This window comes from Cottoperca gobio, chromosome 1 (assembly GCF_900634415.1).
Source record: "Cottoperca gobio chromosome 1, fCotGob3.1, whole genome shotgun sequence".
NCBI lineage: Eukaryota > Metazoa > Chordata > Actinopteri > Perciformes > Bovichtidae > Cottoperca > Cottoperca gobio.
The window spans coordinates 6,178,823-6,194,700 of record NC_041355.1 but is presented as its reverse complement, the minus strand read 5'-3'; the positions used below and the strand labels follow the sequence as shown (position 1 = coordinate 6,194,700).

At 42.4% G+C, this 15,878-nt stretch overlaps 1 protein-coding gene across 1 annotated transcript in view; it reads right to left on the bottom strand.

The window, feature by feature from the left end:
* Window positions 1–15,878, bottom strand: part of fat1a (FAT atypical cadherin 1a) — a 68,343-nt gene that overhangs the window by 16,040 nt on the left and 36,425 nt on the right. The window contains 6 exon segments of the mRNA XM_029440882.1: window positions 2,540–2,773; window positions 4,075–4,228; window positions 4,329–4,525; window positions 5,145–9,218; window positions 9,805–10,015; window positions 10,307–10,582. Of these exon segments, the coding sequence (XP_029296742.1) occupies window positions 2,540–2,773; window positions 4,075–4,228; window positions 4,329–4,525; window positions 5,145–9,218; window positions 9,805–10,015; window positions 10,307–10,582 (5,146 nt within the window).

The window sequence follows — 15,878 nt, the reverse complement described above, 5'->3', positions numbered from 1 at the left end:
TGGTTTCCCATCACTTTATCCGGTCTGATCATCCTTGAGACAACTGCTTAATGGTGTTTAAGTGAATTGTACTGAATTTCAATTGGCTATATTGCCTCATATGCATATGTTTAGGATTGACAACAGATGCTCTTTTTAGCCTCAGGACCGCAATGTTTCATATCAATGTGGAGCCGGAATGATTAGTCGATTGCTAAGAATTACTCAGCAACGGATAGTTGACTGAATATCTTTGAGTTTTGGACTGGTGGTTGAATTAAGCAGGAAATTCATGACAAAAATGTATTTGACGTTCATAGAGAAAAAAGTGCGTAATTGATCAGAAATAATTATCAGTTGCAGCCGTATATTAAAGACAACATGGTGCGGCACCTTTTCTCATGTAAATCTCTGTAATATTGCTCAAAGAAAACCTGCTAACTTCACACTGATCTTTCACAGACACATTTCATTTTGAGGACAGCTGGCACTTTAAGACATCTTTCTCTACAGTTGGAGGCAAGATTGTCAAGAACATGTATGAATCTGATGCAGTGCCACGGTGGACAAAGAAAGTGATTAAATTCCTCCGCAGTGGAGTAACATGAGGAATCAAATGAAGAAAATGACAACAGTAAGGCAGTGGAGAGGGCAAAGAGAGATTGATAAAAGGATAAAGCAGGATCAGCGAGGGAATGTGTACTCGCATAACTAAGTTTATCACAGATCGAGGCCACCAGTCTGGATCTGTTTGCCTGTCTGGTTTATAACCATTCCACACTGATAAGTGCTGCCTTTCAGAGATTGCAACAGCAGGCTGAGCTGAGGAGCAGTAATGTGGGTAAGTATCAAACATCTTGCAGCCAAAAGGGCAGGTGGATCACTGAGGCAGTGGCACACAGCAGCCAGTGCCAAGAATGAGTCGTTGCAGAGCAACGCGGAGTCAAATATCGATAGAGGATAAAGCAAATCTTTTCTCTTCGGAGGAGGGTTACATTAGGCTTCACATTGTGATGTTTTCCTGCTCGGAGAGTCGACTGAAGCCTGAGTGAACTGGGTCAAATCTACACTGCCTAATTCTTCTTGAACACTCTACATGTTGCTTGGGACTTGCCGATTGTGCTTCAAGCTTGCACCTAAACCAAAAAATACTAGATGTACCCACAAAGAACACAACTCTGATGTGAGAGAAATACTAATCGAACCCCCCCCTCCTCTGCTCCACTCAGTGCAACTCTAAATAATTATTGCCCCTGGCTAAACTGCAGGAAGCACCTTTTTTTCCTCCATTCCTTCAAGTACTCTTATCCTTGATATTCAAAATGTGAAGCAAATTTAGTGTTGGCAAAGCCTCGGGGAAGAAATGTCTTAATACCAGGGCTTTCCGTTTCACCATTTAAAGTTTCTCTCTGAGGGACCCAATTCTAGCATCTCTTTCATTCCGTCAAGCTGTCAGTCCGCCCAAAACGAGAGAGTGAAAAAGGGAACTAGAAAGGGAGGGCGTTGATTCTCTGACAGTGTACAGGCCGGAATGGTTCGTGCTCCACTAAACTAAAAGGTGTAATCTGGAGCGGCAGGTCTAATAGTTTCCTGCTAGAAGTCTCTAGGAGTTAAATGACTGTTTGACTGCCTGGTTTAAGTTCTCAGTCTTATCCACATGTGAGCCTCTCAGCGATTGGCAATGCTTGCTGAAAGGTGAAGAGACGCTGGAGATAAATATGTGGCCCTGTGGCTTTGCAGCAGGCAAATAGAAAATTGCAATCAGCCCTTTTGAGGATTCAGCTTGAAGAGAGAGGAATTTCATTAGAGTGTAATGGAGCTTTTAATTTGAGGGGTTGATCATTCATGAAATTCCACATTTGTTATCCCTCCCTCTTGCCATTTAGTGTAATGCAGTTGCATAAAGGAAAGATAATAACCCGTCTATTGTGAGTCAGCATTTAGCCAAGAGGCATATGCACACTATGATACTGAAAACCCTTTTAGAAGTTATATTGTTGAATCACAGTTGTGTTTTTTATTGTGTTCCCTGAGTAACGTCTTTGTTTGCTTTTCGCTTTTTGCATTTTGACCTTGATACTAAGGCATGTTGTGAAGAGCAAGAGCTCTATCTCAAACATAGTTTTAATATTACAAATTGTCCAATCATGGCTTTGCAGCTGTAACTAGGCACAGCAGGCCTGTTAAAATTTCAGATTGCTCCACATGTTGAGGCAGTGTGCACAAGGCTGCAGTTAAAGTGATACTCAGCACACAAAGACTTTGGAGGGTTGCGTCAATATTATAAAAAAAAAAGTCGGCCTGTCCAAAACTAAATTCACAAACGCTGATGAATTTATGAGGTTGCATCTTTTTTTCCAAGGACAATTTGGTATTGTTGTAAGCTGCACAATGCTGTGTGAGACGGACAGCTTGATGGGCGTATCAACAGTATCAAAGAGGGCGGTGCTTAGCGAACGTTATAGTAGGTAATGGGTTCCCTTTCCTTGCTGTACATTACATGTTTTGTGGTGATGGACTGATTGTTTCATGGAAACATTGTTCCTGAGAATAAACTCACCAGTATCAATATCGTTTGCCAGCAGTTTTGCCACATATGTGCCCATCTCTGTGTTCTCGAAGACCGTAATGGTGTAGGGATCGGATGAGAACTGAGGCGTGTTGTCGTTGACGTCCTCCACGATGATGTGGATGTCAGCCTCGCAGTACCGCCCTCCTCCGTCCACCGCCCGCACTTTGAACCTGTGCTCGCCCTGCTCCTCTCGATCTAGTGGCTGTAGAGTCTTCAACTCACCTGCAGGTGAGACAGAAGAAATTTGAGCGAAACACACACACATATAAAGACGTACACCTTTTGGGGAGTAGAAGGATCTAATTAGCTATTTAAAGGACAAAATGAAAACCTTTCAACTTACATCAAATCTGTGTAAGCAATAGCTGGAGATTATGTGTAAGAAGACGAACTGTGTATACTCTAAATCCCTGTAACCCCCGCTTGTCAACTAACCAAGTAAAACACATCCAAACAATTGATGGCTTCGAAAGAGAGAGAAGAGAGGAATAAATAAGTAATTGCAGCGCAAGAGGAGGGAGAAAATGGCAAAGAGAGTGGGGGGGATGTAGGAAACCATCAGAGTTGGCAGCAAAGAACAGCTTGGAAGTGTCCTGGGATGCGAGGCAGCCAACATTACCACAACCTCTCTGGAAAACTACAGAGCCTCTTGGCGGTCCTCATCTGCAATAATCCTACTTGTCTGCACTAAAAAAAAAAAACATCCCCACTCTATAACAGTAGCACTGCTGCTGGAAACTCAATATTGAGCGTTGCCAAAACACAGCTGGATGGTAGTGTTGCCTCACTGTCAGTTTTCCAGCATATTAAACCTGAATGTTGCCATTACTAAAGGATTCTATGCAGGCAGATGTGTTGTATGTCTGTTTAAATGTGGCTTAGCTTGTTTTGTCCTTTCATGCTTTAACTTGGAATTTATTTTTAAAGCAGTTTGGTGGTGATTAACTGGCATTGTTTTTTCTTTCTTTTTTCCACCCAAGCAGCCAGATGGAATGTCTGATTTTAGCAGGTCTCCCAGAAGAAATGATTAGCAGGCAAGAAGTATAGCAGTCATAAATTCAATTTAAGAGCACAACTCGTTATTCTAGTGCCACTCTGTGCCCGGCGGGGGAATGTTCTTGGCTCTTTTAAAAATGAATAAGTAAATAACAACTGGGCACAAGAAAACATGCTTGCCTCCTCTTTTGCTGATAATGATGAGAAAACTTAAACATTTTGCAGAGGGGGTCTTAAGAGTGAAGAATGAAAGACTGCTGTCTCACTGAGCTGCCTCTTTTTTTAATTTTGTGGCTTGAAGCAAGAGAGGCCCAAGAGTGTTTAATGAGAGACTTTAACATGAGTGTCCCACATACTGCTGCCCAATATTCAGAATAACCTGGAACACAGCTGGAACGCAATCCAACTGAATGACTGCAGGAAAATAAGGCTTCAGAAAAAAACTGACCACAAAACATCAAACAATCAACACTGATTGTCATACATACAAACATTTGCATGCATTATTTTAACACACAGTTACACACCTGAATCAGAGTTAATGATGAACAATTCAGATCCAACTCCCTGGAGCTCATAGGAGATTTGGGCGTTTGAGCGGATGTCAGCATCTGTGGCAGAGACCTGCAAAATGAGCCTGCTGGCAGGGGAATCCTCTGGGACGCTCTCACTGTACAGGGACTGGGGGACGGAACGAGAAATTAAAGCGAATGCCAGGGCACAACAAAGGCAAATTAAAAGCTGAAATTACAACAAAGCCGAGAGAAAAAATAGACTTTACCTTTTCGCATACAGGGCTGTTGTCATTGGCATCCAGCACCTTGACCTCTACGACGGCTTTGGCAGTGAAGATGCCATCACTGGCGGTAATGTTAAGGAGATAATTGTCCTTCTCTTCACGGTCCAAGGACTTCCTGACAGAGACTTTCCATTCATTCTGAATGTGTTCAATAGCAAATTGGCCAAGTGGGTCCCCTCCTATGTAGTGTTAAAAAGAAATATACCACTTCAGAATCATCAACAACTCAGAGGCAGGAAAGGAGCCAGTCATTAAAAAGACACAAGGATAAGGGTCTGTCCTGAATCTTAAACTACATTCCACTAAATAGCTATAAATTATTAGTGAAATCATCTTTAAAGTATTCATCCTGTACTCCACAAAGCAAATCCTTATTTCTAAATCAAATGTGTTTTATACACAAGCAAAGCAAGATACAACAGAAATTGTACATGAACTAATGCTGGATTGTGATTCCTCTTGATATTCACAGACTTGGCAGAATTATTCACACTTGCTAATTAGCACCAGAGGAAGATTATTTCCCCAGTCTATTTCAAAGTATTATTTAGATAATTATACATTTCTGTATTATGATGACCTTAATATTTGCCTTGAGCTTCAGCAGATTAAGCAATACCTCAGACTCCTAACAGATAATAGGACTGTGTAATGTTTCAAAGATGAGATATTATCATCATATTAAGGGGCATAAACGGATAATCCCCCTTAAACTCTGTTTATGAAAAACTGTTACACAAAGGAGTAGGGAGTAAACTCTCTGGGCGTACTAAAAAGTGCAAAATAATAAACGCCCACCTGTGATGAAGTAGTTCACTTGCTTATTGATGTCCTCGGAATCATCATCTGTTGTGCTGAGGATGGCGATCACCCCACTGGGAGGAGGGTCGTCTTCACTGACTGTGCCCTTGTAGATCTCGGCTGTGAAGCGGGGTGGGTTGTCGTTGACATCAGCGACTGTTACCTCCACTCTGGTGCCATTAACGTGTTGCACTTTGTCTCCTTGGTCTGTGGCTAGGACGGCGATTATGTATGTGTTCTTCTTTTCGCGGTCTAGCTCTCTTAAGGTAGTCACCCAACCAGTTTCGCTATTGACAGCAAACAGCTCAGAGATCTCCTGCGAGTTCTGTTTGGAGTTGAGGCTGTAAACAACATGGCCGTTGGTTCCAGAGTCTAGGTCGGTGGCTTTGACTTGGATCACTTGAGCCCCACTTGGAAGGTTTTCCACAATGACAGCCTCATAAGGGTCTGACTCGAAGACAGGTTTGTTGTCATTAAGGTCTTTCACTTGGATGTTAACATTTACAGATGCCACTATCTCATAGTTCTCGTGTTGGGTTTGGGAAAGCAAAGTGAGTTGGTACCATTTGGTCGTTTCATGATCTAGGCTTTTTTGAAGCTTCAAGGCTCCACTGTCTCTGTCTACAACAAATACCTCATCTTCATTGCTCTCAGGAGTGTTGCCCTTCACGAGGCTGTACGCGACTGGTTGCTCACTCTCAGCCTGAATTACATCGATCTCTGTGCCAATGGGAAGGTCTTCAGCGATTGTGTAGCGGTAATGTGGTTCAGCGAACTTGGGAATTGGTATCTCTGGTGCAACAATCCTTATGTAAACCTGTACAACAGAATGTTTGGCTGGATTCCCAGTATCCTTTGCCCTCACAAAGAATGCATAGAGCTCATTTTCAAGTCCAATGAGACTCTCTTTGGTTATGATGACTCCAGAGGTTGGGTGGATTTCAAAGTTCTCCTCCACATTTTCCACATCTGCTTCGATTGAATACTCAATGTCAGCATTGCTTCCCTCATCCATGTCTGAAGCAGCAATTTTAACCACAGAGGTTCCCCTTGGGACATCTGATGCAATAGTGGCTTTGTACTCAGCTGCTCTGAATTGTGGGGCATTGTCATTGACATCTGTGAGAATGACATTGACTACAGAAAACCCTACTTTCCCACCGCCGTCTTTAGCTGTGAGAGAAATAGGAATAACCTTTTCAATGGTGTTCTCACGATCAAGGCTCTCAAGAGTGAAAATCTCTCCGTTTTCATTGATAGAGAACTTGTCTTTTGCAAAGTCATTGACAATCTGGTATGTTATTTGCCCATAAATGCCTTCATCGTCATCTGTTGCCTTTGCTTCTGCTACTAAAATACCAATAGGTGAGTTTTCAACAAGCTCTACCACATAGTCCACCTGGGAGAAGGTGGGGTTGTGGAAGTTGGCGCCAGTAACTGTTACCATGACAAGGGCTGAGCTTCTGAATACACCATCTGATACTGATACATTGAGGTTGTAAAGAGGCTGCATATGTGGCCTACGGTGGTTGGAAATGGCAATGGCGCCTGTCTGTTTGTCGATAGAAAAGTTCTGATCCTCATTGCCGGATATAATGGAGAACTCCAATTTATCAGAGTCTGAGCTATCGACATCAGATGCCTGGACTTGGGTGATGAAGTGTCCACGTGGGGCCAATTCGCTAATAGTAGTTTTGTAAGTGTGCTCTGTAAATATTGGAGAGTTGTCATTCAGGTCAGTAACATCTATCGTCACAATGACATCACTGGATAGGGCTGGAACTCCTCCGTCCACAACGCGGACCCTCAACCTTTGCTGCTGGACCTCCTCATGATCAAGAACTTGAGCTGTAGAGATTATTCCTGTGTCACGGTCAATTGTGAAAAAATCAGAACTCCTCCCCTTTTCTTCAACTAGCTGAAAGAATACTTCTTGGTTACTACCAGTATCAGAATCTTTGGCGGCAACTTGCAAAATGGATGTACCAATGACAGAGGCCTCTGAAATATTGGCATAGTAGGCCTTCGACAGGAACACAGGGGCGTTGTCATTTACATCTTCCAGTATAATATCAACAAACACTTCAGAGTGTGCTCCTGTCAGAGAATCTGTGGCTCTGACATTTAACTTATAGGCGGGATGAGTCTCAAAGTCCAGAGGCTGAATCACATGAATTACACCTGTGTTGAAATCAATTGAGAACTGTTTGAAAGGATCTCCCTCAGAGATGGTATACACAATACGAGGGCCTTCAGAATCATTGGCCTGTACATGAAGCACAGGTGTGTGTAATTGAATGTTTTCAGGGATTTCAATGTTGTAAAAAGGCTTCTCGAACACAGGCATTGCTTTGTTCACCACTGTTATTGGCACTTCTACTTCTGCTGAGAGTGCTACCTCTCCATTATCCTTTGCCATAACAACAATGACAAAGTCTGTGTTGAGCGAATCCTTCTCAAATTTCTTTTTGAGGGAGATTTCACCAGAGGGGGTAATTTGAAAGTGCTCTTGGTGTTCCTTCAGGTGATAATGGATATCTGCATTCGGGCCCATGTCTTTGTCCACTGCTGTAACTTGTCGGATGACTTGGCCTTCCTCTGCGTCCATCTGGACCAGGGCGTGATAGGGACGGTTCACAAACATAGGTTTGTTGTCATTCACATCTTCCACTGTCACAGTTACGAGAACGTGAGCCCCATCTTCAGATTTGTCCTCTCTGTTTACCTCGACAACTATATCAAATTTGTCCTGTGCCTCGCGGTCAAATGGAATTCCAGTGGTTGAGATTACTCCAGATGTGCGGATGATTTCAAATCTGTTGTCAGGGTTCAGAATTTTGTAAAACAAGGGCTCGTTCACCTGGTTCCCAACAGCAGCAATGACTGCTAATGTTTTCCTCTCAGAAGAGTTTTCTTGGACGTAGGCTTTGTAGGACTCCCTGGTGAACTTCAGTTTACTCTCCTTGTTTTCCTTCACATTTATTTTTACTGTAGCAACAGCAGCAAATCGACCATCGGAAACCCTAACCTTTAATTCATATCTGCTCCTAAGCTGTGTGACATTCTGAATAGAAATGATGCCGGTAATTGGATCTATCTTAAATTTGTCACCAATATTTCCCTCTGAGATGGAGAAAAGAAGTTTGGAGTTACGCCCAGAGTCTGAGTCTGTAGCGTTGACTTTGATGACTTCAACCTCTTTGTATGTTGGTACTATGACAGTTGTCTCGTACAGTTCTTGGCTAAAAACTGGTGGACAGTCATTAACATCAATTACTTCGATGGTCACGTTGGCCGGCATCTCTGCAAACAGGCGTGGCATTCCTAGATCATGGACCTGGACTGTGAAGCGGAAAACACTCCTCTGTTCATAATCCAAAGCTGTTGTGATTCGGATGGCCCCGGTGCTCGAGTCAATGGCGAAATAGTTGTGTGCAAAAGGTTCGACAATTTGGTAGATGAGCATGGCATTCTGGTCGCAATCAGCATCAGAGGCACGAATTACAAAAGGAGTGTTTTCATGGGTCAGAACAACACTGTTGATGGGGGCCGACTCGCTGATTAATCCTTTGAATTCCTTCTGGAGAAAGATTGGAGCATTGTCATTTTCATCTTTTAGGTGAATCAGAAGAGTTGCGTTGCTGGCAAGTCCCGCCATGTTGGTACCCTGTATGATGAGTTTGTATTGAGGGGCGGTCTCATAGTCTAAAGCTTTCTGGGTCACAACCACTCCTGAGTTAGGGTTTATATCAAAGGCGCTGTCGCTGTTGCCACCTTTTATTTGATAGAATACAGACGACTGGCTGTCTGCTGTGACCAAGCTCACAAAACTTCCTGGATGGATGGATTCACTGACTTCTGCAGAGAACTCTTTTTCCGTGAATCTTGGGGCTGCATTGTCAGAAACTGTTACCACAATGTGTACAGTGGTGGTTGTTGACAGTGGAGGTGTTCCATTATCAGATGCCTTAATGGTGAGTTCAAACTGGGTCTTGCTGCTGCGATCAAGCTCTTTGGCTACTGTAATTGTCCCAAGAACAGTGTCAATGGCAAATGAGTTTGCAACATTTCCTGTAAGAAAGAGACAACAAAAGAAGAATATATTTATGTGGCAGTACATACTGTTTTTTGTTAATGTAAAAAAACAAAAGAATAATAATGTTGCTGTTGTACCAAGAAGATGTTGTTGATAAGCATTTGTAATGTCAGAAAGGCTAACGTCCTTTCCAAGCCAGTCATCGGAAAACATCAGTTTCACTCAAAAAAAAGAAAGCTACAATTCAATTACATTGAGTCATCTTAGCTATGTCAAATATGTTTATGTATTCAAACAAAAAACTAATAGCCACATGTTTCTTGTTCTCATACAACAGCCTATTGTCGGAGAAAACCATCGTGGGAAATTCTGAGGGGGGATCTACCCATCTCCCACGTATTTGGAGATCCTCTTGACAAAGTCTTCAATATTCTCCTACTCTTTGTAAAGTATTCCATTCATGATCAAGATCCAGTGGGCTGCAGGACTCAAGATGAGTCATACATTTTTTATGAGCTGATTTCATTTGCATCCATTTACAATGAAACCTTTCTGCTATGAGAAAAAAACTAGGGAAATTGTGGCTCAACCGAGTGGCATAGCAACTTTCTGTGTATTTACCTGATTCAATGGTGTAGACAATCTCTGCATTATAGCCCTTGTCTTTGTCAAGAGCTGTGAGCTGGAGCACAGCCGAGCCTACGGCTGCGGATTCAAACACACGGCCAGAGTACGGAGTGCCTATGAACCAGGGTGCATTGTCATTGGTGTCATCGACATTGACAATAACACGCACAAGGTTCCTCTTAACTGGGATGTCCTGGTCTCGTACCTGGAGAAGAGACATTTAGAAAGAGACAGACGGAGGAGAGGAAGAAACAGTGACAGAAACGGGTGTCAGAGCCCTCGAGGGATAATTCATTCTTCAATAGCAACATAATAAAACAGCAAATTATTCAAAATTTGAAAAGAGTAGAAAACAAACAAGCTTATCTAAATGTCATGGATGTTTAATAATCCAATAAAGCTAACAATTCCCAAATAAACTCCATTAAACCATATGTAGGAATGTCTCATCATTTACCAAGCTATTGCAAAATGTTCAGTTTTCATTGGCTCATACCATGACGGTGAGGATGTGACGATGCATAGTCTCATGATCCAGCTGCTCAGCCGTGTACAGAGTGCCTGTTCCTGGATCTAGTCGGAACTTCCTGAGACTGAAGGGATCAGTGCTGCTCAGGAGTGTAAAGGTCAGTTTGTTCTTCTCGTCTCTGTCCACGGCGCTCATCTGCAGGACCTCAGTCCCTGCTGGTTTGTCTTCAGGGACATTGATCTCATACACCTGCTGCGAGAACTGCGGCCGGTGGTTGTTGGTGTCAATGACACGGATGAGCACCTATAGGAGAAAAATAAATTGTAGAGAATATACATTTTTAACGCCAGACTTACATCATCTTCCAAATCATGCAGGTGAAAATCAGTCAATCAGGCAATTATCTGATTGTAATGTTCACAAGCACTGTCATGTTTCAGAGAATAACTGGATGGTTTATTCAGTCAAAAAATAAATAATGTTAAAAGTTACTTTTGAACATGTTATTTGATAAGAAAGAATGAAGAGGGTTCAGCTTCTGTAAAAAAAAACCCAATAATAACCAGAATACTCGTGTGAGGAAAAATAGTATTTTTTAACAGAATAATAATAATAATATATGTGAAGCATCACTCAAAATCGTCAAAAGACTTGTTGATGATCATCTTTTACTTTTACTTTCAGTCTCTGCTCTGCACACATGTCGATACATATGATGGAAAAAGCAATATTTTAACTGAAGGGTCACTTGATGCTGCTCACCGTGAAAACAAGAAATCAATGCTGAAACACCACAGTGCATCTTAATGAACTGTGGGCTACGTACATATAACATGTGTAAAAAAGTAATAGAAGTTTTAGGATGGTTCAACATGTTTAAGTGTTACTGTTTTGCAGTTGCAATATTCTGCTTGTGTTTTCACACACGACTGTTCGGACACAAATCCATGAAACAGATCTCTACACATGTGCTCCTTGCTTCGGACAGAGAAAAGTGCACTCGCTGTGTTTTTTTGCCGCACACAAAACAAAGAATCTAACATCCCCAAACTGTAAAATTCCACTGGGAGCATGTTTTATCAACACCAGCCACTCGTCTACTGGACTTCCGACAGAGGATTATGGAGAGCTGCTGGAATGCCATCTCTGCTTCCCAGACTAGCGAGGGGCTTCTACCGTTGCCAAACATGGGGAACAAAGGGATCAGCCCAGATTAGACACCTGCATACCAAACACCAGGGGGTGATGTCCCGTAAGGAAACAGGCAAAGCCGAGCTTTTTTGGTGCAGGAACAGTAAAGGGGACTGTGGTCACGAAAGCTCTGAGCAGCGAACAGCTCACTAGCTGACCAGGATTTGTCAGATCTTTGGTCAACACAACTACCCACTGCTGTTTTTCGTCATAATACTGTTTGTTGAGCGCTATGAGCCTATATCAGAGACAAATATAGACTCAACCTGACAGCACTGATAACATTTACAATCTGCTGTGTGCTGTGATGTTGGCAATGCTGCTGAAGCTCACAGATGTCATCTTGTAGGGGGAGCGTTGGGCTTCATGCTGTCTCTCAGTGCTGTAAACTGGCTGTTTGCCACAAATCATGTGTCACGAGCGGCCCATAATCGCACTGCTCATCAGGATGTGTCATGTAAAATAAATAAAATGTTTCTAATAAGGAATTAACCCCGGAAAAGCCTATAAAATTGGGCCTCTAGTGTATGTTGCCTCCTCAGTAGGCTGACAAGCTATCTCATTCCAAGCACGTGTTCTCATGTAATGCCAGACATCATACAGTAACAGAGCCGCGATGTCTCACAATCTACCTTTTACACACAAAGATGCACACACACGGGCTAATAAAATGTGCCCTTGCTCACAAAGAGGCTGTCCAAATGTGTCTCAATCTGGCCAGCGTCAGATAACACGTCTTGTGAATAGTGAGGAAGGTGGCAAGAGCTGATAGTGCTGTCAAGAAGCAGAAGGGAATGGAACCTGGTCAGTAGTATCCACATCTATCCACAATGTACTTCTTTAGATGGTTTAGAAAGCACACAAAAGGCAATTCAGCCTCCATTTACACACAAACTTGCCTTCCCTTTCGCAAGGAGGCTCTACTAACACTTCAAAGGAACTTTGCCCCCAAATATCACATAGCAGCATGATACAGCCTGACTGCAGCAGAAATGCTGGTGTAGAGGAAAACTCTGCAGTCTTTGTATATGGCCTCCTCTGGGAGTACTGGAGAGGAACAAGATTGAGGCTGAGACACAAACGTGACAGATGGAGATACTAAAGAAAAAAAGTGCTGTGAGGATGAGATGGAAGTATGAAAGAGAAGTGACAGTGGAAAACCAAAAGAAAGCTAAGGGAGACGGTCAAATTTAGAAAACACAGGTTTGTGGGCTGGAATGATAGAAATACAAAAGATGTGGCTGAAAATAAAATGCAAAACAAAAAGAAAAAGAAAAAAGTTCCAGGGGAAGAAAAAAAGAGTCCTAGATACAATAGTCAGCTTTGATACCGAAGGCAGGGAAACGTATAAGTATGAGTGAATAAGGTGAACCTTCGAGTGAGACACAAAGAGAGTCTTTGTAATGTGGACTGAGATAACATGAGAAACAGGAGACCAGGAACAGATTGTGAGCAGAACAGCTTGAGGTACTTCTGCATGGCCAAGGGAGGATGTCATATAGCTGATGATGGGGGAAGGGAGGCTGGGCGGTATGCCGAGCCTGCCTTGTTGGCGCGGCTCCTGGCTATGAGGTGCCCGGGCTAGAATGCGGCACCCCTTGTCGACATCAGCTGATCCTTCAGAGACGCCTTCATAGAACTACAATCATCAAATGGAAAGCACATAACAGAACAGCCGACTGTTTCCCATAGACCTCCCACAGACCGTGAGCCTCATACTGATATCACCACTGGCGGCCCGGGCAGGTTGGACTTCACATTATTTTTAAATTCTCCGCTCTTCTTCGTCTCTTTGTCATTGTGATTTGGAAAATAAAATAGACATGTTTAATAACAAAAGTGTGCTTAAGAGATCACAAAGAAAACAGAGCCTTCTGAATAACGAAACACCTTTTGTGTTTTGTGTATCCAGAATAGGACACAGGGGGGCTTTCATTGTGCTCATTGTCGTCCTGTGCCATGCGTAGGAGAGGAAGCCCCCCCCTGTCAGGAGGCAGGTTCTGGGCAAAGGCAGGGCACTGGCACCGAACACTCCCAACATGTTCCCAAAACAGGATTAACACAGCCCACTACCCACTGAGGTCCAGCGCTCTTGTTCGCTTTTTTATTCTACCCAAATCATCATCCCGGCCATGCCTGGCCAATGAATGAGGAGCTTTTTGAGAACTGGAGAGGGGGAAAAAAAATCAGAAAGAAAGACAAAGAAGGAGAGAGAGAACAAAAAAGAGGAAAGAAAAGAAGAAGTAAAACATTCCAAGGAGAGAGAAAATAGGCCAGCCCGTCTGGCAGCACAGCTTCCTCATGACTTTGATTTGAGGAATAGATAAGTTCAACTTTTCAGCTTTCACGAGGTGCACTGCATGCGTGTGATCGGGTAGATCTAATTTGCAGTAACATTCTGTGTGACTTGTTTTAAAAAAGGTGAACAACATGCTGTCCCCTAAGAAAACTAATTCATACTTAAATAATAACAAACAATGAAATGATCTCTTCTTGGATTAAGTCAGAGACAATTGGTTACTTAACAACTGTCTCTCGTGTAATAATATAGATTCGATCAATGGTTCATCCTAGTTTTGTACAATCAAGTGTATTAACTAAGGGGTTAATATAACTTGCCTGCATTTAAAAGTCAATGGGTAAAGCTTCCTTAAAAAGTATATTAATACATTTCACACTTTGACACTACCTCTTCAAAATCATAGCTCTATTGGTTACTCACTGTTAGAAGGGAAAAACATTAACTTCCCAGCAAGAGGTGCATTTACAGTTTCTGTTAAAACCCCTGCTGACAGAGCAAATACTGTGGAAGCTGAACAATGTTATCGGATAAACAAGTTAGTAGCCAAAACACTCGGATGGATTTCCTGAAACATGAAGCACTCAGTATGCTGTATCCTCAGGACATTTAGGGCTCTCCCACAAATATGTGCAAGTCAGGCGACTGGTACTGGAAGTGATGTATCAAATATGCAGCTAATATGATACTACACTCAAGACACAGGGTTCTTTCTCAGCTAAATTCAGATTTTCAAAACAGGAAGAACGTGGAGGACAATTTAGAGGTTCAGTTAAAACACTTTTTTGTATGTATTTGCTACTAGCCTACCATATTTGGGGATTGCTACAGTCTCATAATACGGTTTTTCTTTTTCAGTCACCTATTTGGCTCTCAGCATTATTCCGGGCAACTGGCATGAATCACATAACAAGTGTGGTTTATGGAGCATACAAATTCAGCAAATCCGTTCCCTCTGTGGAAAACAGCTGACCTGGAGTAGTCAGCTGGGTCTACGCGACTGTATCTTACATACTGATCTACAAGAGAGCCGATCAGACACGGCTCTAATAATACATTCCAAAATATTAATTTTCAAAATATGCAGGCAACGCGAAACTGTGCACTGTTGCAGGCAATAAGCTTCATCTGATATACTGTACAGGTGATTATTCTTTGACCCATTTCTTTTGTGAACCTGAGGCTGTTGAGCTCCCTTGTAAAGATGGAATTGATAAAGCTGATTATTAAGCAGTGCTTACAGTAAAACTTGCCATCACACAGGACGATTTGATGTAGTCTGTAAAGTATGATATGGTGTACATTTTGCAAGTAGATTATTATCTGGAAATCCACTTCAGTGTGTTGATTGCAGTATTTTATATGAATACTGAATGAAACAATTCCCTGTGATGTGAAAGGGATGCTCGTACAGTCGGTCCCACTGAGAATCAAGCTCCTCTGAGAATTAGACCATCTGAATAGGTTAACCTTTGAATGTAATTAATTTGACTTAAAATGTCACTGCATGCAGTATTGCTGAGAGGCTTTTAAATAAGTGTCTGTTGTCAGGGCTTTTAAAAAAGTGCTTTATGCGGTGAGAAAATCATGGCTGATAAAATAGGTACTCTGTGGCTGTTTGTGAGGTTCCGCACTAAACTAAAGGACGTGCTGCTTCCTCAGATGAGCTGCAAAATGCCAGGGAAGGCGGCGCTTTAACCGAGGATCAGTGGAGCACAGCAGCCAGATGATGAAAGGCTTTATTCATACGGAGTGACAACAAATAGATTCTTTTCCAGCTACAGTTCTCTGAAGCCCCCTCTGAGGACAAAGGACAAAACATTTTGAATGCCACCATCCCGTATGACCCAAACTACCATATAAAAACCTTCAGCATCTCATGGACAGGGCATGACCATCTGAACCAAAACCAAAGACAACTTGCATGTTTAAAAGCTTTTATCGTGCCGGTTAAGCTTTGGTGTCAGCTGGGGAGCAAGATACATGCATATTCATATATTAAAATATAAGTATGCAACTGCTTTGCAAGTTTTTTGGAAGTAACTTTTAGTTTCATCTTTCATCCAAATGCTTCACATAGGGTCTTGATGTTTACAGTACCTAAAACAT